We start from the raw sequence: 25,600 nt of genomic DNA on the forward strand, positions 1-25,600 counted from the left end.
CCAGCTGTAATTGGGCTTTTGCTAATTAAACCTTCCCATTCCAGGGGCGAGGAGGCACGCCGGCGCACGGCTGTCTCTCTGCCAGGCAGCGATGCCGCCCGGGTGCCGGCAGCCGAGAGCCCCACTCTGCCCCTCCGGCGGGGACCTTCCCCCCCCCCCCCCCCCGCCCGCAGCCTGAAGGGATGTCGGGAGCCAACGAGAAAACCAGAAGCTCTTTTTCTTCTGACAAAAGGGGCAGTTGGCAGCCAAACCAGTCCCCAACCCGCTCTCAGCCAGGCAAACCCGGCTCTGCCGGCAGCCAGCGCCGTGCCAGCCCCCGCAGCATCATCCTGCCGGGGCAGAGTGGGACCCACAGTAGCACCAGCACCCAATTCCCTCCCCCCCCCGCCAATGGCCATGAGCCACCCCAGGAGCGTGACCGGCCACACTGTGGCACGCGGAGCCCATTGCGGGTGGATGTAGCCTTTGGTTGACCAATACGGCAGAGAGCGCCGTCTTCCACCGGCAGCCTAAAGGATGCTCCCCCAGCAAATAACCCCCCCGGAGCCTTTGGTTTTAATTCCGAGAGGTGACAGCAGACTTTTAAGAGGCTCTTTGTCATCTGACGGAGCCAGGGAAGGGCCACAACCTTTTTGGGACAGGAAAAAAAAAAATAAAAACCAACCAACCAAAAAAAAAAACCAAACCAAAAACCCCCACCCCAAAAGAGCGTGCGGGGGATTTAATGAAAAGCGCTAGCGGGTCCCTTCACCAAAGGAGCCGCGGAGGGTTAGGGATGGGAGCAGAAGTTTTCACTTACCTCGGCTGGCCGCCGGCCCAGCCCCGCGCAGATGTGGCCCGGTCCCCGCGGCCGTCGCTGCCTGCCGGGCTCAGCTCTACATCGCCCGTACCGGCATTTTCCCCGCGGTGGCATCAGGCTGTCGCGCCGCGCCGGTGGCAGGGAGGGAGGCACGGGGGACCGCTCGCCCCAAACCCTGTGTTCCCCCACACTGGGAAGCCACAGCCCCAAATCCTACGGGGTAGAGGGATTTATCGAAGGGGCCAAGGAAAGCAGCTGGGTTTGCCACTTGCTGCGGCGGATCGGCAAAGGCAAATTAATTACCGGAGAGCGGGGCGGCTCCCCCCGCTGTGCCCAGCCCTGCCATATGTCTGCAGGCGGCTTCGCCCCATTTCCATTTCTCGGCGCGTTAAAAAGCGAGCGGGATGCTGGGCTTATCGCCTCCCTCCCTCCCTCCCTCCCTGCCCCGCGGGTGGGCATCCCGCGCCCCACAGCCCCGGGCGCATCCTGCCCCGTCCCCACCTGGTCCCGGCACGGCTTTCTGGCCGGCAAACCCGTCACCATGTGGCTCGCACATGTGTTCCCGTATCTCCACGCCGGGGAATTAACGGCGGCTTTGGCTTCGGTTTAAGGCTTATTGAAAGGCAAGGCTGCGACCGAGGGACTTTCCTTAAAGCCCTTCCCGGCTGCCCGGCGGAGCAGCGTGAGCCGGCCGGGAGCAGCCGACCTCGTACACCTCGAGAGGTCAATAATTCGCTTTTTCAAGAGGAAATTCAGCTGAGCCCCAGGCGCTTTGCTGCCCGGAGGGGAAGATGTGACCCACGGGAAGAGCCCGCGGGGAGCTGAGGGGCTCAAATGGCCGCGGCGGTGGCAAAGCCTGGACCAAACAGCACTACAGGGAACCCAAAAAGCACCTGCAGAGACCAGAGGGGAGAGGAAACACCTGGTATTGGCAGGACACGAGGCCAAATCCACTGTGCGGTGGACAAAGTCGGAGAGGGAAGGCATCTCCCCCCCGTTCCAGCAGCAGGAGCCAGCGCAGGGGCCAGCGACAGCTTCTCCGGGCGGTTTCCAGCTGCCCTCTCTTACCAACACCACCAGAAAACCCATTTCGTTTTTCCAGTGAGCCCCACAAAGAGGGTTTCTGGCACTCACACATCCCGGCAGGGCCCTTGCCAGGCCGGGGAAAAGGCCGTGACATTTTCAGCTCCCATCACCGTGGGGTCTGGGCCGGGCAGAGTTCTCCCGCGAGATGCTGCAAGCGCCGGGGCGGAGGAGAGGGGCACGCAGGGAGCGGGGAGGTTTTTAGGAACCGAAGGATGTCAATATAGTTTAGGGTTGGGGGTTTTTTGTTTTTTTGTTTTTTTTTGTTTTTTTTTTTTTGTTTTTTTTTTTTTTTTTTACTGCCGAGGGTGGATTTACTGAGAGGAGCGGGCAGCTTCGGACACCGCAGCATCACCCGCCTGCTCCCCGCTGGGGGCTTCTCCCTGTCACCCGGGTGGCTGTGACAGACCTTGGGGTCTGGGTCCTGGGGGTGTCACCAATCCAGGCACCCGTGGGATGTTGTCCCTTGTCCCCTGCAGCCAGAGGAGGTCTGGTCACCCCATCCCAGCCACAGCCGCTGACCTGCGCGGAGCCTCTCGCCGGGGCCGCAATATTATTAACGAACCCATCATGGGGACGGTGACCGGCGGAGGGCTGGAGCGAGGTGTGCGGGGACAGACGGACGGATGGACGTGGGCGTTCGAGGGGATGGAGAGAGACGGGCGGAGGGGGCAGACAGCAGAGGGGGGGTGCATGGAGGGGGGGGATGGATGAGCGTGAATAATTGAGGGGCTGAGTGGGGACCGAGCGCACCCCGAAAGGGCTTCGTGGGAGGGCGGGGGGGTCGGGGGGGTCGGGGCGGGGGGGGTGTCTGGGCTTTGTGTGCCGGCGGAGGAGGGTGCTGGCTCGGCGGCTCGCCGTGATGCTCCGGGGGCGGAGAGGAGGAGGAGGAGGAGGAGGAGGAGGAGGAGGAGGGACTTGCAGCCCTTTTCTGGCTGCCGCCGAGGCGGCGGGCGGCAGAGGGAGGGCAGCCCCGGCCGCGCACCGGCTCTCGGGGAGGGAGGGGGGGTGACCGACCCCACAGCCCCCACACACCATGGCCGGGCTCCTGCCGCTGCTGCTGCTCCTGCTCCCGGCGGTGAGTGCGGGGGTGCAGCATCCCGGGGGGCGCGGGGGGAGCGCAAATGGTCCCCGGGGTACCGGAGGCACCGGGCGGGGGTGGGATGGAGAGTCCCGGAGGCACCACACGGGGGTGTTTGGAGGGTCCCCGGGGGTACCAGGCTGCGCACACGGAGGGTCCCGCGGGTACCGGGATGGAGAGCCCCGGGGGTACGGGGCGGGCGGTCCCGGGGGTCCGCGCCGGGCGGGGCTGGAGCGTCCCGGAGGCAGCGGGGGGGAGGCTCGGGGGTGCCAGGCAGAAGACTGCTGGGGACAAAGGGAGGGGGTCCGGGGAGGTGGGTGGTGATGGGGAACCCACCGGGATGGCGTGGGCGGCCCCTCTGATCCCGCCGCACCGAGCTCCGTCATCCCTTTCACCCAGGGAAAAAAAAAGGATGACAGTGCCCTCAGTGATTAGATGAGGGAGGGAGAAGCCGCCCACACCCCAATGCCTTCATCTCCTGCCATCCCACATCCCCCAAAATCTCCCTTAGACTTTTCCAGCTCCAAACTCACCGCCCAGAGCGAAGGGTGAGACCTTCTCTTCCTCCCCCCCCCGCCCCGACGTGAGCCCCCGGGACGGGCACAGCTTCGGCGGGTGTCGGGGACAGAACTTCGGGGCACCGGGGGGGGGGGGGGACGGGACACACGACAGAAGAGAGGGAAACACCAGGAGAAGGGCAGCCGGGGGGGAGGGTGGGGGGTGGGAGGTGGGGGGCACACAGGGATGGACCCACCTACCTGTGCCAGAAACAGGGCTTTTGTTGGGGGAGGATTTGACGGGGGTCCCGGAGGTTTCGTTAGGCAGCGGGACACCTTTCGGGCAGGATATTAAAACCGGCGCTTGAGAGGTTTCATGCAGAGACGGAGGAAGAGAGCGGTGTTCGCAGCTCCGTGCCGGAGGGTCTCCTTCCCCCGTAGACCCACAGTGCCGGGCGTGGGACCAGGCTGGCCCCGCTCCCCGGGGATGCTCGTGGTGGCAGGAAAGGCAAGAACTGTCCCCGGCCATATGGATTCCAAATTATTTCACCCCAGGGAATTACCCGCCTGGGGGGCCCCCCCGCTTGCTTCAGGGGGGCTGGGCTTTGGTGTCCCCCAAATTTCTACAGCCGGCTCTCCGGGTCAGGGCTGAGCGCAGCCGGGGCACCCGCTGCCGTGGGGCTGGATCTGCCCCCCAGAATTACACCCCCTGTGCCGGGGGAGTGTGTGCATGGGGGGAGATCGGCTGCTCTGCTGAGCTCTCCTCGCACGGGCAGGTCCAGATGTGCACCCACAGCTGTGGCAGCAATCCCGGGGCCACCCCAACTCCCCGGGCACCCCGTGTTCGTTGCTCGTTACCTGCGCTGCGTGGCTGGTAGCTCCGCATGGGAAGAGGCAGAGCCTTCCCCGCTCTGGCTGTGCCGAGCGTTGGCCGGACCCGCAGACCTCAGACGTGGCTTTCTCTGCTGCCCAAAGTTTGGGGATTGCTCCGAGCCAGGGGTTTTGCCTTTCCTAGACTGGGTGCTTTGCCAGAATAGGCAGAGCCCGACCGTCAGGCGGTTCGGGTCCAGGCTTGCCGCTGGGCCCCTCTCCAGCTGTAGCATCCCCTCCCTTCCCCGTTCCGGTGCGAACCGATTTTCTCTGCCGGGGCTCCGGAGCTGACGGTGCCATGCCGAACTCCCACTTAGCCTATCTCCCTTCAAGGCCATCTCCTCAACCGGCGGCATCTGCGAAGGACACAAAACCCCCCCACTGACACAACTCCAAAAGCAATTAAAAGCTTACAGCGGTGTCGCTCACACCCTCCGTCCGTCCGTCCGTCCGTCCCCCCCGTCCTCGGTCCAGCTGTCAAAATGCTTTATGGTGTTAATACCTGTGGCTTTGTCAACAGGAGTTGTGTTAATAACATGCACATTTCAGCGGGCTAATGCAGACCATGTGCCCCTCTTATAAGTGTGTTAATCTTTAGGGGAGGGGGGTTTCGGGGCTCGAGGCGCAGAGCTGAAAGGCAAACGTGGGCAGAGCAGGGGGATGGTGCAGCACCCGGGACTGGAATTTGCGTTTTCTACAGCATTTTTTGGAGGGGAACCTGGCAGGGAGGAGTCATCGGCAGCTCCTGGCAGCCCTATGGGGGGGGGGGAAGACATGTGGCCAGAGGGGGGGTCCGGAGGAAGCGGCACGGCCGGCGACCCATTCCCGCAGGCACACGGAGCCGCTCGCAGCTGCCTGCGGCATGGGAGAGAGCTGGCCACCGCCGGCCCCAGCTGTGCTTGCCCCCGGCCTCCCCGGCACTATTTATAGCCAGGCACGTCGGGCTGCTCCCCCAGCCCCGCTCACGGCTGCTGCTGCCACAGCCGTGGGGCTCGCGGGGGGGTTAGGAGTGGGGCAAAGCCCTGCCCAAGCCGGGGGGGGACGCACTGCGAGGCAGGGCAGCAGGGTGGTTCTCTAGCCAAGTTGGCCACAAAGCCCTACGGCATCCATCCCCTCCGGAGGAGCGCGCAGCCAACCCCTTGCAACGGAAACCCCTTCCTCACCCCCCAAAAAAAAACATCTCCCAGCTGTCATTTGGGGGTGCTGGGAAGTCCCCGTGTCCCCCCCCATCCCTCCCATCCCATGCCCTCCTGGCTGCTCAGCTGAAGCCCAGTGCCGGAGCGGGCTGCCAGCCTGGGCTGGCGAAGCAGCAGCAGCAGTGCCAGGGAGGAGAGCACATGCTTTCAAGCGCAGGGTAATTGGAGCACTTTGTCATTCAGATGCCTATAATTGGCGCTCCATTGTCTCAGCCCCGGCCGGATGCTGCCGGATGATGCACAGCGAGTTCATAACTGCCGCATTGTGCGAGGAGGAGGCGGCCAACTGGCTGACGAGGCATCCAGATGCGCCGGGAAGGAGAGCTTCTCCAAGCATTAGCCGAGTTTCTTCCTCACCACCACCCCAAAAATCAGGCTTAGGTGGATGGCAAAGGGATGGTCCAGCCCTGGAGCACACCTGCCTGCGCGCAGAGGGAGCAAAAGGAGCCCTGGCAGAGCTCAGAGCATCCCGAGCATCTCGGTAGGCAAGGAGGTTTCCTGCACGACACAGCCCCGGCCAAGAGGTGTTTTGGGGAGCAGTTGTCCCGCAAATGCACCCCGCTCCCCGGGCTGCAAAGTGCACGTGCAGGGTGGCTCTGACCCCACCGCTCGTGGCGTGTTTATCGCTTCCATCTGTCACGACGGGTTTTATAAGCAGATGTGCTGACTTCCATTAGGCAGTATCCCAGACTGGTCGGGGTTGGAAGGGACCTCTGGAGCTCACCCGGTCCAACCCCTCTGCCAGCGCAGGGGCACCTCCAGCAGGTTGCACAGGATGGCGTCCAGGCGGGTTTGGAGCGGCTCCAGAGTGGGAGACTGAGTAATGTTGCTGAAGGGAGCACCGAGACCGTCAAAATCTTTATTTCCATCGTGGGGGTCTGATTTTCAATCCCCCTGGGCAGCAAGAGCGCTGTGCGGAGCTGCCTCCCCAAACCCTCCACCGCGGCAGGCAGGTCTCCCTGCCACCAGCCTGGAGGGTGGGAAGGGCCGAACCCTTGAGGATGCCAAAGCATCCTTAGAGAAGACCACTCGGATAACAGACTAGGACAAAAAACGCCATAACCCCGCAAAAAAAGCCCACATCCCCCCCCAAAAAAACTACCCACCAGCCCAGACCGTGGAGATGCGGGGTTTCTCCATGAGCAGGTTTCGCGTAGGAAAATCATTTCTCCCAAGACCTCTATTGAATATATGAGCCCCCTTTAGCCCCGGCATGGGATGTCCACCCCAGAGCAGGACCCTACCTGGGTGTGAGGCACATCTCCGCCCGCAGGGAGGGTCCCATAACAAGGGTGACCTCCCGGCTCCGTTTTCTCTCCCAGGGACCCGCCTGGGGCTCCAAGGACAAGTGCTTCACCAAGATGTACACGGCGAGCGGGGAGTGCTGCAAAGCCTGCAACCTGGGAGAGGGGGTGGTGCAGCCCTGCGGGGTCAACCAGACCGTCTGCGAGCCCTGCCTGGACAGTGAGTACCCGCTCCCCCACCGCAAAGGGGCTGGGGGGGGGGGCTTCGGGGTCCGCGAGCATTAGTAGGCTGTGGGTCTCCCCGTCTGCACCCTCTTTCCCTCCTGGAATTGTTGCCTGGGCGCAATTTTTCCTGTTTGTTTCAGTCTTTCCCTGCACAGCGCGATGGTCCCGGGCACAGCATCACCCCGCACGCTGCCTTCCCGGTCGTCCCCCCAACCCCCCCCCCCCATCCCTGCACCACCACCAGCGCTTCCCAAAGCATCCGCCCTGCAAATCCCAGCCGCGGATGCAGCCGTTCTCCCCGTTTCGGGACCCGTTGGTGCCCGGCACCTTTGCAGATCCCCCTTCCAGCACTGCTGCCCTCCCGATGGCTCCCTGGCTACTGGTTGGTGGCCAGCGTTTGCCTCCGAAAAATTCTCCCCCCCCCCCCGCATTAACCACACATCCAGCCACAGGGATGTCTCCCAGTGCGCCACCTATATATATATTTTTTTTTTTTTAAAGCCTTGTAAAGACTGCAGAACAAAAGCAAGTTTGGGAGGGGAGAAGCAAATCCTGTAGGACCCCGAGAGAGAGGGGAACGGTTTTCTCCCGGCGCATTGCCTATGTCAAATGCTTCATAAATGTCGGTGGGCGATGCGCGCTGGAGACCTGCTTAAATGCTTACAGATGAAGTGGTCCAACAGTAATACCGTTTAAACAATGCCATGATAGGCATAAACAATCTGCCCTTCAAATTTACTGCTGCAAACCCTTTGAAGGCCCGAGGACAACTATTTGTAGGAAAAGCTGTGCCAGCCGAGCCCAGACCGCTCCGGGGACGTGATTTGAGGAGGGGGGGAAGGGAGAGAGTATGGCTGCGGGGGAGCAAAAAGGAGGCAAAGTCCGGGGAGGGGGGAAGAAGCAGTACAAGCCGAGCAGCGCCAGCACGGAGCAGGGGACGGAGCAGTGTCAGGGCGGTGCTAAAAATACCTCTGCTCTCCTGCAAAATCGATAAACGGCGTTTACCCTCCCAGCGCCCGGCTGCAGGGGCTGAGCCCCCCCCCCCCAGCTGCAATCTCGGGGCTGCCGTGCAGGATAACCCCGCCGGGCTCAGAGCCATCCTCCTGCGAGGTGCCGGAGCATCCATCGTGCTGTCCATCCCCCCGTGAGCCCATCTTGGGTGGAACTTGGCCGGGCTGCCAGGCTCCGGCTCCCGGGTGCGCAGGGCTGTATGTGCCCCGGAGCGCTGCGTGTTCCCAGGGATGCTCTGAAAATCCTGTTTCCCGTAACTCCCCCCACCACCACCACTTCCAGGCTGGCAGATGCCTTGTCTCCCTGATTTCTTTTTGGGAGCTGGGGGGTTATCCCACTTTCTCTGGAGGATGTGGAGTTTATGGAGAGACCGGGACCACCACCTGGAAGCCCGTGCATCAGCCAGGGTATGGATGCAAGTGCCACCACGCTGGTTTGCATCCCATCCCATCCCATCCCATCCCAGACGTTTTCACTTTTGCAGGGGAATTAACATCAGGCAGCAGCTGTGTTGGGTCAGGGAGCTGAGCTGGAAAATAGCAGGACAAAAGGGTCTGGCCCCTTCCTCCATCCCTGCGGGGATGAGAGCAACCGGCAGCAACCTCCCGGTGTCACATCGCATGGCACGCAGACGGAGAGCAAAGCCCCAGGGCAGCGCTTTGTGCCCTGCTTACCTTTGCTGCCGATGGACCCGCAAGGCTGAGCGCTCCCGGCCTCCGGCCAGCTGCCAGTCCCTCGTCCCCGCCCCCATCTCCGTGCCTCAGTTTCCCCCACGCCCCTTCACCCGCATCCCAGCGGCTCGCAGCCCTCCCACCCCTCGGTGGGGTCCCCCTCGCTCACCCGCCTGCGCAGCGGCGTGGGGTACACCCCAGGGCAGCATCAGGCAACCCTCACAAGAAACAGCACCGAGGGGACCATCCAGCCCCTTCCCTACCTCAAAGAGGGGCACAGCAGCCAACCCCCCCTACTTTATACCCCCAGCCCTGCCCCAGCTGCAGGCTTTCCTCCGCTCATTAATGGCAGCACGGACTAATCCCCCGAAGCTCGTCAGCTGGGAGCTGCTGGGTGGGGGCGCCCACGGGGCGACTCAGGGGTGCAGGTGCTGCAAGGGGGTAAATGCTCCCCCAGCTCCCCCCTGAGCGGGATTTCGGGATGGGGAAGAGAAGGAGACCTGAAAATCCCATTGTTGACCCTTGCTGGGATGGGGGAGAGGGTCTTTTTGGAGCCGGGCTGATGCCGGGTCCCGCTGTGGCACGCGGCGGGCAGGAGCAGGCAGCCCCGGTCCTGGCAAAGCCCCGTGCGTGCCAAGCGTGAGGCGGCGGGGAGGAATGCGGGCACAGCCCTGGGCCGCCGCGGTCCCCACCTCCACCCCGGGCTGCCTCCGCAGCTCTCGCTTTGGACCTCTTCCCGGTTCACCAGCCAAATCCTTTCGCAAAAATTTGCTGCCACCAAAGCGCCAACCCTGCCAAAGCCCTTGGGGGCCTGGGGGGGGGGGGGGGAACGACAGTCCTTGCGTTAGCCCAAATGGCCACTTGCTTTTTATTATTATTATTATTAATTATTATTATTATTATTATTTTCCTTCTTCCCCTCCCTTGCCAGCCACCCCTGATTGCTGCCTCATGATTTATTTATCCCCCTCGTCAGCCTCCATCGCTGCGGGCGGGAGGGGAGGGGGAGACGGGGGGGGGGAGATTGGGGGGTGGGGTGGGGGGGACTGTTTGAATCTCAGCTGTAATTGCTCAGCTCGGATACCTTGCTGCCACGGAAAATGTGCCCACTCAGCCGTATGCCTTTCCTGGCCACTTCCCCGCTCTAATGGTGCCTATCAATAATTCACAATAATGCAAAGGATGAGCCCAGGTTAATGGGAGCCGCGCACGCCGGCGGCCGACCCGGTGCTGCTCTGGCTCTGCTCGCTCGGCTGGCCAGCGGGGTAGGGGCTACTAGCCCACCCCGGGGTAGAGCCGAGGCGGTGGCTCGGGGCCAGCAGCAGCGGAACGGGTTCGTCCCCGGGGTCCTGCGGTCCCAGGGAGGACCCGGAGCCGGCCCCGAGGGGGGAGCAGGAGGCCCAGACACGGTGTGGGGGGATGTTGGGGAGGTGGCAATGTCACGGCTGTCGCTGCTCAGGGTTTGCTGCGGCCGAGCCACGGTGGGAAAGGAGCCACCGAGGCTGAGATGGCACCTCCATCCCGCTCCTCCTGCGCAGGCGATGCTGACTCTGCCCATCCCCGTGGTCTCGGGGCTCTTCCTTCCCATCTACCTTGAAAGCTGCCAAAAATTAAGCACCAGAACACCTCTGCCCTGAGCCCATCCATGGCTCGGTCTCCCCTTGCCCACCCGGGGATGCTGGAGGCCACTCAGGGTGGGAGTTGCCGTCTCCCATGATCATCCCTGGGAGACAGGCAGGTAATTCCAGATGAGCACAGGGCTGGATCGCCTTCCCGAGGAGCAGGGCTGGCAGAGGGATCGCTCTTGATCTCCCCGACACCTTCTCCATGGAGGAGGCTGGACTTTCCCCCCCCCCGGCGTTTCGGACGGGGGAAGACGGGGTGTCGCAGCAGCTCTGGCTTGGGGGGATCGATGGGAGGCAGCAGACGCAGGGACAGCAGCTGTGCCCTCCAGGACGGGAGCTGACCCGTCTTCCAGGGCTAAAAATATCTTCAAACACCTTTGGGAGCCGGCAGGGGAAGGGAGGGGGCGCGGAGGAGGATTGATTTCCCCCGCAGAGTCAGTCCTGCAGGATGAAACCGGAGAGCAAGAAGCCCCCGGGGTCAGAGGAGAGTCAGCAATTAGTGTTGTAACCTCCTGTTCGCATCACGTCCCGTGTCGGGGACACGCGGCCGAGGAGGGGGGCACAGGGTGGTGATGCCCCGAGGGACCCATCCCGGGCAGGATGCGGAGGAGAAAGTGTTTGGGATGCTGTTAGGGCCCCCGAGATGCTGGGAGGGCTGGAGCCCCTCTGCTGGGAGGACAGGCTGGGAGAGGTGGGGGGGTTCAGCCTGGAGAAGAGAAGGCTCTGGGGAGACCTTAGAGCCCCTTCCAGTGCCTAAAGGGGCTCCAGGAGAGCCGGGGAGGGACTTTCTACAAAGGCATGTAGTGATAGGATGAGGGGGAATGGCTTCAAACTGGAAGAAGGGAGATTTAGTTGAGATATCAGGAAGAAATTTTTCACTTTGAGGGTGATGAGGCACTGGAACAGGTTGCCCAGAGAATTATAGAATCACAGAATGGTTTAGGTTGGAAGGGACCTTGAAGATCACCTAGTTCCAACCCCCCTGCCCTGGGCAGGGACACCTCCCACAATTTCTCTGGGCAAACTGGGCCAGTGGCTTACCACCCTCAAAGTGCAAAATTTGTGGAAGTTGTGGAAGCTCTGTCCCTGGAGGTGTCCAAGGCCAGGTTGGATGGGGCTTCGAGCAACCTGGTCTAATGGAATGTGTCCCTGCCCGTGGCAGGGGGGTTGGAACTCGATGATCTTCAAGGTCCCTTCCAACTCTAACCATTCTATGATTCCATGCTGGGGAGCAGCGACGGCTGTAGGATGCCCACAGGGACCATCCAGAGGTCGAAAATGGGGGTGGTGCTCCAGCTGGGGCAGGGATGTTTGCCCAGGGACACGGGCACCAGCCGCTGGGATCATAGAATCTCAGGATGGTTTGGGTGGGAAGGGACCTTGAAGATCATCCAGTTCCCACCCCCCCACCCTGGGCAGGGCCACCTCCCCCCAGCCCAGGTTGCTCCAAGCCCTGTCCGACCTGGCCTTGACCACCTCCAGGGATGGGGCATGAGAGCCGGGGTGGGTACGTTGAGGGCAGCACCCAGCCCTGCCCAGGCTGCAGGAGCTCAAAGGCTTCCCCCCCCCCCCGGGCTGGGAATTGCTGCGGAAAGGGTGTCGCTGTTAATGGGAAGCGGAGCCTGCGGACTGGGGGGGACGTTCAGCGGTGTTGGGGGGCTGCAGGTAGGGATGCGTCTCCATCTCCATCTGGCCTGGAGGAGGGGGAATATGGTGAAAGGGGAGACGGTCCCAGTTGGCGGTCGCCGCACAAGCCCGTCTCCCTGTCCCGGCACCATTTGGTGATGGGACGAAACCAGTGCCGGGGAGCAAAGCGGCCACGGGGATGGGGACGCCATACCGGGACCCCGCTCACCTCACCCTCTGTGCCCTGCTAGGTGTCACCTACTCGGACACGGTGAGCGCTACGGAGCCCTGCAAGCCCTGCACGCAATGCGTGGGGCTGCAGAGCATGTCTGCGCCCTGCGTGGAGTCGGACGACGCCGTGTGCCGCTGCGCCTACGGCTACTACCAGGACGAGCCGAGCGGGAGCTGCAAGGAGTGCCGGGTGTGCGAGGTGGGCTTCGGCCTCATGTTCCCCTGCCAGGACTCGCAGGACACGGTCTGCGAGGAGTGTCCCGAGGGCACCTTCTCCAGCGAAGCCAACTTCGTGGACCCCTGCCTGCCCTGCACCACCTGCGAGGAGAACGAGGTGATGGTGAAGGAGTGCACGGCCACCTCGGATGCCGAATGCAGAGGTAACGCCGCCTTTTCTGGGGTTACGGAGGGGAGAACTGGGTTCGCTGGCTCTCCTGTAGCGTTCCCTGCCTCAGTTTCCCTTTGCGCCGCAGCAATGGGGAGGCAGGGCCACGTCCCTGGGCTCGGAGGAGGTGACCCCGGTGTCCAGCTGAGATCCCATCTCTTGGGCGTTTCGGCGCACACCTTCCTACCGAGGCAGTGCTTTCCGTGAGCCCGGGGTCTGCCCAGCCCTTTCCAGGGGTTTCCTTGGCGGGACGCTGCTGCGGGTGCAGGGACGTGGCCGGGTGGCTTTTAGCATCCAGGAACGGCGAGCGGAGCCGAGAGGTTCACCAATCTCGTATGCCACGCTCTCCGCCGCCGCCACCACCCGAGCATCGTCAGGAGGGAACTTGGCAGCCGATGGGTTTGTGATGGGAATTAACCGCCCTGAAGAGCCGGGGAGCAGCCGGCTCCGCAGCCCGGGAGGGTTCGGTGCCCAGGGGAAAGGGGAGAGCATCCTTCACCGCCGGCGGCACCCCCCCGCCGTGCCAGCCCGTACCCCACTGCCACGTGGAGCCCCCCAAGGAGCGGCAGAGCTGCTCCGGTTGGGGACGCCCCGGTCGCTCCTTGGCAGCAGCAGCGCAGTTCCCTGCCCGGAGCCCGGCCGGGGAGAAAAGAGCTTTGTCCCGACCGCCGCTGATTCACAGCGCGGGGGCAGCCAGCGCAGCTCCCTTGAAAGGGTCGAGTAAATGGAGCCATAAGTCAAGGAGCACAGGGCCAGCTTTGTTAGCCGGCCGCGGGGCCCCCGCCGGAAAGGGTCCTGCCGGCCACCGAAGCGCCGCTTCGAAAGGGCAGCGGGGTCCGGCTGGCAGGGCGAGATGCCAGCTCCCCGCCACGGCGAGATGCCAGCTCCCCAACCCGGCACCCGCTCCATCCTCACCGCGCCGGCGGAGGCGGTGGTGGTGGCGGCACAGCCCCGCGGGGATCACTGCCGGCGGGTGCGGAGCCCGGAGAGGGGTGCAGGGACGGGTTTGGGATGCAGCCGGCGCTCAGGGGAGGGGATGGGGCGGCCGCAGGTGAGAGCGTTTTTTCCCCTGGGCGAGACGAGACGCATCCCCTCGCTCCGCGGGAGACGCCCGGGTGCGGCGGGAATGGGGTCACTCCCAGCGGGGGCCGGGAAAGGGGCAAATGCGGGCGCCGGCGGTGCCAGCAGCGGATGAGCCCAGCTCCGCGGGAGCTGGGTTGTCCCACAGGGGTCCCAGTGCGGATGCGCGGTGGATGGGAGGCAGCTGGGGCTTTGGGACCGGCGATGGGAGCCCGCGGCTCAGTCTGCGGCTCGGACGTTGGGGGGGAGAGCTGGAGGGCTCGAGCAAACCCCGTGCTGGGAAAGAAGAGCTCGCAAAGCCATGTCCATGTCCAGCCATGACCAGGCACCATCGGCCATTCGGGACAGGGGATGGCTTCAGCTTGTCCTGGGGACCGGGTGCTGTCTGGGGCCAGGGGGAGGAGGGGGTTTGGCAGAACAAGCCTGGGGACAAGGGGATGGGGCAGCGCTGGCACCTCTGCAAACCCCACAGCCTTTGGAAGGAGATCCCTGCAGGGATCGTTGTCCCTTCACCGATTCACCCGCCGCAGCCCGTTCCAAGGCAGGGCCACCTGCATGGCTAATTGTTCTCATTTCTTTTCCCCTCCTGCCTGGCAGACCTCCACCCTCGCTGGACAACGCACGCGCCACCCCTGGTGGGCTCCGACAGCCCCGAGCCCATCACCAGGGACCCCTTCAACACCGAGGTGATGCCCAGCACCCTGGCGGACACCGTCACCACCGTCATGGGCAGCTCGCAGCCCGTCGTGAGCCGCGGCACCGCCGACAACCTCATCCCCGTCTACTGCTCCATCCTGGCGGCCGTGGTGGTGGGGCTGGTGGCCTACATCGCTTTCAAAAGGTGGGGGACCGAGGCGGTGCCATGGGGTCACGGCAGAGGATTTGGGTAGGGGGAAACAGGCTACGTCCCCGACTCGGCGGTCACCAGCAAGGGAGGGAAGGGGACCACGCCGGGTGGGTAGGAGTGGGATTTCTGAAAATGCATGAGAAATCAGGTTGAGGGGGGTGAAAGAGGGAGATGGCAGCAGGCTGGGGGTACGGTACGTGCCATGCACCCCACCCAGCCCTCATCGCAATGTGTCCCCCCCCCACCCTCGCCCGGCCCCTGCTCGTTCCGGCACGCCGCGGGCGCCGTCGCGGCCGATAACGCTCAGCGGCTCATCCCCGGTGCACTGCGTTTGCACCTGGCCACGGGCAGGCCGGGGCCGGCTCGGCCGCTCCCTGGGCACCCCGGGCTGGAGGCACCCCGAGAGTGTGGGGGGGGACACCCCCAGCCAGCCCCGGGACCCCCACGAGCTCCGGCAGCGCAGTGGCTTTTTTGCAGCACATCCATGCAGAAGGGAGCGCTGCCCTCGTCCCTCGCAAACGCGCTCGTGGTCCAGCGAGCCCCCGGCATCCCGGGCTGCATCCCCCGCAGCGTGGCCAGCAGGGCAAGGGGGGGGGAGGGGGGAGGATTCTGCCCCTCTGCTCTGCTCTGGGGAGACCCCCCCGCAGTGCTGCCTCCAGCTTGGGGGGTCCCAACAGCAGAAGGACACGGAGCTGTTGGAGCAAGACCGGAGGAGGCCCCGGAGATGCTGGGAGGGCTGGAGCCCCTCTGCTGGGAGGACGGGCTGGGAGAGGTGGGGGGGGTCAGCCTGGAGAAGAGAAGGCTCTGGGGAGACCTCAGAGCCCCTTCCAGTGCCTGAAGGGGCTCCAGGAGAGCTGGGGAGGGACTTTCTACAAAGGCATGGAGTGATGGGATGAAGGGGAATGGCTTCAAACTGAAAGAGGAGAGAGATTGAGATGAGATATGAGGAAGAAATTATTGACTGTGGGGGCGGTGAGCCCCTGGCGCAGGGTGTCCCGAGAAGCTGTGGCTGCCCCATCCCTGGGGGTGGTCAAGGCCGGGTTGGACGGGGCTGGGAGCGACCTGGGCTGGGGGGAGGGGTCCCTGCCCGGGGCAGGGGGGTTGGAACTGGATGGTCTCTAAGATCCCTTCCAACTCCCCCCATTCTATGATTTTATGATAAATCTCAGGAGCTCATCACCCACCTGGCAGCTAGAAATGCCGATTTAAACCCATCCGGCCACCGCGCTGGAGAGGCTGAGGCTGCGGGAGAAATGCTTCTCCCTGGGAAAAGCGGTTCCCCCAAGAAAGGGGGACAAAGCAACAAACCTCCTGCCAGCTCTGGGGGATGTCACCGCCGGCTGTCACCTCCCCGCTCCTCTCCCTGCAGGTGGAACAACTGCAAACAGAACAAGCAAGGGGCCAACAACCGCCCGGTCAACCAGACGCCTTCGCCGGAGGGGGAGAAGCTGCACAGTGACAGCGGCATCTCGGTGGACAGCCAGAGCCTTCACGACCAGCAGCCGCCCAACCAGAGCACCCAGGGGCCAGGTAGGGCGAAGCGGGTGCTGTGGGGTGAGCAGGGGGACCCCGGGGAACGGGCTTAACGCCGCTTCGTCCGTCCCCAGCACCCAAGGGAGATGGGAACCTCTACGCCAACCTGCCGCCCAGCAAGCAGGAGGAGGTGGAGAAGCTGCTGGGCAGCTCGGCGGAGGAGACGTGGAGGCAGCTGGCCGGGGAGCTGGGCTACAAAGAGGACCTCATAGACTCCTTCACCCGGGAGGAATCGCCCGCCCGGGCTCTCCTGGCCGACTGGTCCTCCAAGGAGACGGCCACCCTCGACGCCCTGCTCGCCGCCCTGCGCAAGATCCAGCGCGGGGACATCGCCGAGAGCTTGTACAGCGAGTCCACCGCCACCTCCCCCGTCTGAAGGGTGGCCCGGGGTGGCCCCGCGGGGTCCCCTTCCCCTTTCGCCCCCTCCCCTTTCCCCTCCCCGGCACCGAGAGCCCTGGAGGGGAGGGCGAGAAGGAAGCGGGGGCTCCCCGGGCCCCCCCAATTTACAGTCCTGTACGCACTGAGCTCCTGTTTTCGGTATCGCCCCCTCCCGACGCCACCTTCCCCCGGCAGCCTGTAAGTGGGGTGGGTGCAGAGCTCAGTCCCGTTCGATGCCCGAAGCCCGTCTGCTGCCAGAGCATCCTCTGCAGCCACAGGAGGCTGGACAGATGGACGGACGGACGGAGGAATGACCACCGCGCTCTCAGCCCTCCCCTCTCTCCCCTTCCAGCCCTTTCTCCTTCCTCCTTGGGGTTCCATTTCTCCTCTTCCTCCCAGCCTTCCTCCTTGGCGCACCCCGCTGCTGACTCCTGCTCCCCTCCAACGCCCTAAAATGCAGCTATTTCCCCCCAAACCGCAGGCAAAGGGGCAGCGCTGGGATGGGCACCGGAAAGAAATGGAGCTGCTTTACTGGGATGCGGGGAGGGGGCTGGTCCCACGGCCGGGCTGTGCCACGGGAGGGGGTGGGTTGGGGGAAAGGACTTGGCTTCCAACAGCCCAACCGACACTGTGAAATTTGGGGGGGGGGGTGCAGCCCCCACGCGCGCTCCGCAGGGCTGCCAGCGTTTGGTCTCGGTGAGGAGCAGACGGGACCACCCGAAAATCAGGGACCGGTTGTCCGGGTGCCACCGCTTTCCCGGCGTTGGAGCTCCGTGGGAGGACACGGAAGGTCTAAAGGGCTGAAAAAGTGCCTGCCGGCAGCGAGGACACGACGAAAGGGCTCCGCTCATCCTTCTTCCCCCCCGGCACCCACCCCGGTGTCCCCGTGCTGCGCCCACCCAGGAGCAAAGCCACCGTTGCCATTGCACTCTCCCTGCTTGCCCGCAGAGCCGGCGGGGGCTGGCGGTCCTGACCCCTGCTTGTAAGGGCTCCTTCTCCTCCAGCACTGTGAAGGGGGGCTCGGAAACACCCCTGCCCACTCCCCCACGGACCCTTCGCCTCCGTCTGCGCACGCAGTGGGTGCTGCCCACCCTCCGTGCACCCACTGCCTCCCCTGGAGCATCCTCGGGTGGTCCCAGCGCCTCCCTCTGCCGTGACCCCACTGCGGCCCCGGGGAGGGGACATCACTCACCGCCTCCACCTTTCCAGAGCTATAAGCGTATTTTTTTTGGCATATCAGCTCCCTGCCCGGCACCCAGCTCGCTCATGGGTGACGCTGGGGAGCACCCGCCGGGTGGACGAGCGCCCTGTTCCCCCTGCGAACTGCCACCGCGGTCCTGGGGGACGTCCCCAACACAGGTACAGCTTTGACATCTGACCCGCCTGGAGCATCGCGAACTTTTTGCGGGAGGAGGACTGCAAGGTGAGCCGGTGCACAGCACCCGTGCCCGGTACATCTGTGCCTGTGGACCTTCGCCTCCGGATTCAGCCAGAAACTCTCTCCTGGAGGCAGAAGGTGGTTTTCCTCCCCTCTTTAAGGAGATAAACAAGACTTGTAAATAATCCCGTGTCGTTTTACTAACTGCTTGATGTTTCTACGTGCGACGTGGGGCGACGGTGCCCGCCCCGGCCCCCCTGCTCGTCCCCGCAGCCTTTCTGCCCGCAAGGCGAGCTTTCCTCTTCCAGTCCAAGCCTTCGGTCCCACCTCATTTCTGGCCTTAAAGACTCAGTTTGGAGGCAGGGGAACACACGTGCTCCCGAAATCACTGCGGAAGGTCCACGGGCAACTTGGGAACATGGAAGGGTTGGCTGTTCCCAGCGGATGTGCCGGGCGCCGGGAGGGAGAGCTCGGCGCTTCCCGAAGGATTGGAGCTTGCGTCAATAGGATTCGAGCGCCCAGGTCCTTCAAAAGCTGTTGGGAATTTTGCCCCCTGTGCTTTGGATGATAAAGCAGGACGGGCCGAATCCGGATCTCCGGGATGGGGTATTCTGATGCCTCCTGCAACGAAAGAGCAAAGATCCCTTTTGGAGGGACGGCCGTGGCCACTGGCTGCCCATGCCAAACCCGTTGGTTAGAAACACTTGGCCTCGACAGGGCTGCGAGTCCCACCTCTGCATCCCAACCCTCTCCCGTCGCTAAAATCCAAGGAAACTGCCCCAAATATGCAACCCCACTTGCAGCGGGCGATTCTGGCTTGCGAGCCCCCGGCGGGGCCACCAGCTCCTGCCAGACCAAGCCATCCACATGGATGCTTCTGGATGAATTTAAACGTTGGTTGTCGGCAGGTTGTTTCCATCAGTCCCCTTTTTATTTTTATTTTTTTTTATTTTTTTTTTTTGCCTGAATCGACTCAAATACGAACTAAGGGCCCCTGGGATAAGGCGGCCGGATCAAAAGCGAACCAAACTGCCCGATTCGGGCTGACCAGCCAACCTGGCCGTACCTTGCCAGCTGGAAATCGCTTTTCTTCAGGACAACATTGCCACGGTCTCAGGTTTCAATTGCCATAGTAAAGGGATTTCCTCAGAGCTGGGGAAACGGAGACACACTCAGCATCCAAAGAGAAGCCGGGGGATGCCTCAAATCCCTGGGCTGCAGGAAATAAATAAAAATAATAATAAAAAAAAAAAACAACCAAGGAGGGAAAACCAAGCCAAAGTTAGCGCTCGTCGGTACGTTTTGTGTCCTTTTCTAATGTTTCTGTTGTACGAAGAATGTGTGTTTCTCCACTCACCCCTCTGTGATGCCAGTGCCGATTTATTAGGAAGTTTTACGGTGAAGAAATAGCCGTCGTAGAAGGAGTTGGGGGGTTTGTCGGGGGTGGGGGGGTGGGGGGGATGGGGTGGGGGTGTGTGTGAGCAGCATGAGGTGGGGGAGGGGGGGCGATGCACGGGGGGTGGCGGGTCGCCGCGCCGGCCGGGTGGGTAGCTGTCCTTGTGTATCTGTCGGATGCCAATAAAGAGCATCACTACGTTGGTGTGCTGCTTGTTTCACCTTGGATGTTGGGAAAAACCCCACAAAAAGGAGGTAGCTTCCTCCTCCTGCCCCTCCGAGTTAATTCGGCTGTTGTCAAAGAGCATTAAAAGGCTCAAATCCACTTATTTTGAAGCATTTGCTGCTTTGGGCACAAGGCGCCTGTTTCTGCACCCCGGTGCCGTGATCGGCACCCCACGGTGTGGGCTCAGCCTCCTGCGGTCCTACACAAACCCCCAGACCCGGGGAGATTTATCGAGGTGGGACAAGTTTTTGCAACGAGTCCAGGAGGGGCTTGGAGGGCTCAGGTCCAGGTGGCCAAAGGGACACAGGGTGCATTTCTGACGCTAAATACTCACATAACCCTTGAGCAGTGGAATTTGGGGGGGGTGGGGGGGGAACCCTCCCAGGCATGGGGGCAGGTGAAGTTTCCCCCAAACAAGAGGTCGGCTCTTGTCCCAAAGCGCTTCCGACGGCTCCTCGGAGGGTACGCGTCCCCGGCGAAGGTGGGAGACGCGGGCGAGGGCAGCTGGGACCTGCGGGGGAGTCGGGGGGGGGGGGGGGGGGGAGGAAGAGCTTCTTCACGCAGGATCGCGTGTGGGTTCGCGCACAGAAGTATTTACACGTCGCAGTTTATAAGAGCTTGAAATAGGATGCTCGAATGTAGCTGGTTTTATTTTTGGCTGGCCTGGGTCACGGGAAACGTAATGAGGACCAGGACTGCACGCACATAAAGAGCGTTCCTTTCCCCCCCCCCCCCTTTTTTTTTTTTTTTCTCCAGGCTCCCACACGGTACTGCAGATAAACAAGGGAAAATAATTGCAATCAATCCATTAGGTTTAATCTGCTTCCTCTTAATCCCCATCCTCCCCTGGGAAAGGGGCTGGGATGGAGAAGAGGAGCGGAGCTGGGCTGCGAGCGCGAGTTAAAGGGTTTCTGCTTTCAGCGCCCGGGAAAGGAGCCTGGAGTTGGCAAACAGGACCCGGGGGGGGGGGGCGAGGTGGGGTGGGGGGAGGAATGAGCATCCTCTCCCCCCCATCACCCTCCCTGCATCCCCCGTGCTGGGAGGAGAGGGAGGGATGGAGCTATGTGAGGTGGTCTTCATGTGTGGGATCAGCTGCATGAGATGGTCCTTGGGGAGAACAACCTGATTTATGGTTAGCGCAGAAGCGGTGTTGGGGGGGGAAGAACAATAAGATCTGGAAAGGAGCCTGATGTTTGCATCGGCTGGTGAGCAGGGCTGGGGAAAGGGCCCTGGAAAACTTCCTTCCCCTTCTTTATGGGTGCCTGGGGAGGGAGAGAGCGGCCCCCGGCTTAATCTCGCATCTGCTCTGAGGAGCTCTGGAGGGGCTCCCCCAGGCTGGGGGGGGCGGGAGGCGGAGGAGGACAGCCACCAGCGCGGGAGCACAGGGACAGACCCGTGCTGGTCCCACACACCCGCTCTGACCACCCTCACCCCCAGCAAAGGACCACCGCTTCGCCAAACCGCTCGCCATCCCCAGCGCGAGGTCTCGGATAACCTCACCAGTCACCGAGAAAAAGGGAAAAAAAAAAACAACAAACCAAAAAACCTACGTTGAAACCCCGCGATGCACCGAGACGGTTTTGATTCAACTGCTGGTTCCTACGGGGAGCCGGGACCTTCCTTTGGCGGGGGGATAAGGATGGGAAAAGAAAGCCGAGCTTCCAGAAGAGCAGCCGGGCTTCGCAAGCGAAACAACAGCTCACGGCGCTCAGCTGCAGCTGACAGACGTTAATCTCACCTATATTTCTTCCCCATCCATCTGTCTGCCTCCAGAAGCGAGCTGAGCAAGTGTTCTTGCAGGTTCCCCCGGCAATTTACCCGGGATTTGGGGGTGCAGCCGGCCACAGGGAGGTGGGGTGGGGGGATTCGGAGCTGTTCCATTTCCAGACCCCAGAGACCACCCCGAGCTGCCAACAGCCCCGTGGTACCCGCCCCGAGCGGGGCAGGAGGGTCAGCGCTGCCATCAGCAGCCCCATCTCACCCCCCCGCTCCTTTGAACCCCCCAGGCAAAATCTGCCTCCCATATGCCGGCGAGAGCCACATTCCCAAATAATGGGAAGCAGGTCGGCGGCAAAGCCGGCAGCGCCGGGGCGATGGCCACGTGCCAGCACCGGGCACGACCGTTCCCCCGCGGCCGCCTCGGGCCACGCGAGACCCCAGTGGCGAAGGGCCCCCGGGAGAGCTGCGTGTCACCCTTTCAGCTTTTAACCTGCTCTCTGCTCCTCGCCCAGGGCTTTTCCAGCCCCGAAGACCCGATGGGGCAGACGGGGCCGAGGCGGCATCGCACGGTGCTGGTTTAACCCATCACCACGTCTCTATCGACCAGGCTCCGGGAAAAACGCGCGTGGTCCGAACCTCGAGGAATTGCGGATGCTCTTACAGCATCCAGAAGCTCCAGCAGAAAGCAGGGCTGTGCCTGGAGCAGGATAAAACCTGGCCCGGGATAAACTTGGCCCAAAAAAGCAAGGGGACAAGGCAAGGGGTGAGGAAGGGGCAAACCCAACACACCCCGGTGCCCGGCGAGGCAGGGCAGAGGTGGGGAAAGTCCCCGTGTCTCAGGGTGTCCCCACGACCCCATATGGGGTAGGGGACACAGAGGAGAGGGACGCGGGTGTCCCAGCACAGGTTATCATGGGATAAGGGTGTCTGAGCAGTGACAGAGCCAAACCCAACCCCTGCAGCCACCTCACGCAAAACCACCCCGAATCCGATGCATCTACGGGATACCGCGTCTCACCCACTCACCCGGGAAGGAGGGACGGCACTGCCACCACCAGCGGGGACAGGCGGGAAAGGGAAAGGAGAGGGGAGGGAAAGTCTTGCCCTTCCTCCTCCTCCTCCTCCTCCTCCTCCTCCTCTTCTTCTTCTTCCCCCAATTTCCTCCAGGTGCTCCTGCTTTGCCGCAGCTGGGTGCAAACCAAGGGAGGTGGTGATGGGGCTGGACTTTAATGGATGTGGCCTTCCTGGAGGGAGCAGGGAGAGGTTAAGCAGCCCCAGATGGATGGATTCGGGGGGGGAGGTTAACAAGGGAGACAACGTGAGCGGGGATACAGCAGCCAGGGCAGTGGTGTCCATCCCCCCCTCCCCGAGCACATGCAATTCCTATTGCTGCGGTTGCATCATCCCAGTAAGACCCAGCGCGGAGGGTCTGGCACAGGGGGTGTGAGACGTTGCCCAAAACATGCTGAACAAACCCACCTCCAGCCCGGCAAGACAAGGCTGAGGGTACAACGGAGCCGCCCAGCGAACCCCAAATAACCCCCCCGCAGCCTGGCGAGCCAGCGGGTAAACGGGGGAAAACACTCCGGTTTGCCTCAAAGCATCGCTCTGAGATGGAAACTGCCGCTCACCGGCAACTCCGCCGTCACCGCAGGCTGCCGTGCAAAGGCTGCCTTCATCTGAAGCCGAAAAGAAGCCGCCTGGGTACGGAGCGGGGCTTTTCCTCCGGCAAAGAGACGGCAAACTGCCATCTCGGAGCGCGGGGAAGGGAGCAGAGAGCCACAGAAGCGGCCAAATCCCTCCGCCGGAGGCATCCCGGCAGCTCCCTGGAAGTCTACCCCGTTCCTCGCGAAAGGCTTCGAGCTCTGCACAGCACCCTAGCGCTGAGCAAGTTTGTGGGAAACTTGCCAACAGCTCGTTTTCCTGGTCTTTTTAATTATTTCCTTCGAGTATGAAAGTGGAAGGGGCGGGGGAATGATTTACAGAGACTGGGAGAAAGTGGTCGAGTTGGTTTCCTTCCAAATGCGGCTGAAGGCAAAAATCACCGAGAGCAGGAAAAAGCCTCCGGAGGGTCTGGAAGAATTGACTTTCTCCTCTTTCCAAGGGAGGATGGGGCTGATGAAGGAGATTTTCGTTCCCGGGCAAACTGAAGATGAGCTTCAGCCAGTGCCGCTTCAGAGGAGGCTTCCAGGGTCCCTTGCTCCCGGGATGAACGTGTAAATCCGGGGAAAATTGCACCGCTTGAGTGCAAAACCAGGCTGAGACCCACACTGGAAGGATGGTAAAGAGGTTTTTATTCCCTCGACAGGTGAGAAACCCCATGTAACTCATCCCAGTTCATCAGCTCCCCTTGGCCATTAAGTTGGTGACTCATTTTCCCCATCCGAAAAACGGAGAGAATATAAAGCCTCCTCAGGTACAAGTTCCCAGGTTAGTTAATTACTCATTTTAAAATAAATATTTTATTCTTTTTTTTTTTTTTCATCCCTGACTGCTGGGTGGGGGAAATGCCTCTTTGTTTTAGAAACGAAACAACACAAAACAAATTTGGAATAAAATTTTCATTAGATGCGAAATGAGACTCTGCCCAACAAACAAAGCAAAACTCCGGCGACCGTCAGGCGGGACGGGAGGCTGCCCTCCCCTTTGTAAAAACTGCCAGATTAAGTCCTTAGAAATACAGATTTCTGGTTTTCCAACCAGGGAGGCCGGGCCGGGCGCCAGCCGAGCCGGGGGAAGGCAGCAAAGAGCGGCCAAGTCCAGTGCACCCTCGTGCGTGATGTCCCTTCCCATCCCCGGGCACATCCTTGTCCCCCTTCTTCCCTCGGTGGACAGATGCCGGGGAAGGACCCGTTTTTGCAGCCTGTCCTCCAAAACCAAGCAAAATCTGGCTGCAGCCACATCTTTCCAGCTCTCTGGGTCACTTCGTGTCCCCGTGCCGCCAGGGATGGGTCACCGCCACGGCAGTCTCATGACGAGACCCGATTCTCGCTGATATTCACTGAGCTTGAAGAGGGAGAAGGAATAACTGACGTGAGACCCGCGAGGGTTTTGCTCAGCTCCTGAGCGGGGAGGGAGGTCCAGCCTGGCTTTAAGCTCAAATCCATCCCACACAAATTCTCGCCTCCCCCCCGTTTCCCTCGCGCGGCTCCGTAGCTGGAAGGGTTTTGTTCCATCTCTTAATTGCTTCGGACCCGCTTTTCAGCCTGGAATAATCAGGGCTTTCTGGAGAGACGCTTCGGCGCAACCCTGGAAAATACCCAGGGCAATGCTGCACACAACAACCGCGAGGTCAACAAACCAGAGGCGTAAACCAGTTGCAGATCTGGGGGCGGATAACCACCGCCACCACCAGCCCCAGCCAAAGCCCAAATTGAGGTTTTCCAAAACAGCCGGAGGGAAGCAGCATCCCGCCCGCCCGCCCGCCCGGACCACGTGGGGCACACGTGCATCCTCGCTGCCCCCCGCCCGCCCCGGCGACCCGAGGCCAGAAGCACCGAAATGGCATTTTTGGGGCTAAAACCCGGTGCAAACCTGGAGCGCCCCCGTGTTTGGGGCAGGTGCTGGATGCAGGGGGGGGGGCGTGGGGTCCCGGTGCGGTGGGGGGGCAGCCTCGGCTTGGGGGGGGGGGGGGTAAGCAGGATGAGTGGAATAGAGATTGTGGGAAGATTAGTGAGGAGGGGAACAAAGTCGCAGGGCCCCGATGATGCCGATCTGAACCAGGCACGGGACTCCGGCACCTCCGAGAGAGGGGCCACCCCGTTGTCACCCCCCACCCCCCCCCCCAGCCAGACTTTGGGCTCAGGGGTCCTTCCAGCCATTGCCTTACCTTCCTCCCCCCGGGTTTGCTGCTCCTGCGAGGTGCTGCCAGCGCTGCTGGAAGGGGAACGAAAAGTGAGGTGATGGGTGCCACGATCCCGTACCATGCCCAGGAGCATGCATGGGATGGGGTGGGGGGGTGGGGGGGTGATGTGCTTCCACCCCCCAGCCCTGTTTTCCTAAGGGAGCCCGGCTTACGGCACCGGGGGGATGCGGGCTGGGCGAGCAGCGCAGTCCTGCTCTCCAGTGATGGGTGAGAAAGAGATTTGGCCCCCACAGACGGTGTCCGAGGGGGGGGGGGGGGGGGGGGTGTCGATCACAGCCACACACCTCCGAGACACCCCCCCCCCCCCCCCCGGGCACGGCTGCCCGCACAGCCCCGGCAAAGCGCCGCCAACCGACCCGTTTCCTTCCCCAAACCCTCAATTTTACACTTGAAGTGAAAGGATTGAAACGTTTACGATCGAGCCCAGGCTAAAAGTTCCTGGGAACTGCCAGTGCAACCATATGGATTTGTTCCCCGGCTTAAAAAACACAAACGCAAAACCCCAAAGACCCCCGCCCCCCCCCCAGCCCCAACGCTTTCCTTCCTCCCCTCGGCTCAGAAAAAGCCGCTCGCTCTCCAGCCGCAGCCGCTGGTTTCAATTATCTCCATGATTAACTTTCTTCATTTTACAGGCG

General features: G+C 62.3%; 1 protein-coding gene across 1 annotated transcript; it reads left to right on the forward strand.

The window, feature by feature from the left end:
- Nucleotides 1–2,918: 2,918 nt before the first annotated feature.
- On the forward strand, nucleotides 2,919–16,380 carry NGFR (nerve growth factor receptor; the record flags this gene model as incomplete). Its single annotated transcript, XM_082494990.1, has 6 exons — nucleotides 2,919–2,960; nucleotides 6,849–6,990; nucleotides 12,180–12,539; nucleotides 14,222–14,465; nucleotides 15,841–16,001; nucleotides 16,079–16,380. The coding sequence occupies 6 exons, from the start codon at nucleotides 2,919–2,921 to the stop codon at nucleotides 16,378–16,380; spliced, it is 1,251 nt and encodes a 416-aa protein (XP_082351116.1).
- Nucleotides 16,381–25,600: the final 9,220 nt, after the last annotated feature.

This window comes from Vanellus vanellus (genome assembly GCF_965231255.1).
Source record: "Vanellus vanellus genome assembly, chromosome: 24".
NCBI classification, from domain to species: Eukaryota; Metazoa; Chordata; class Aves; order Charadriiformes; family Charadriidae; genus Vanellus; species Vanellus vanellus.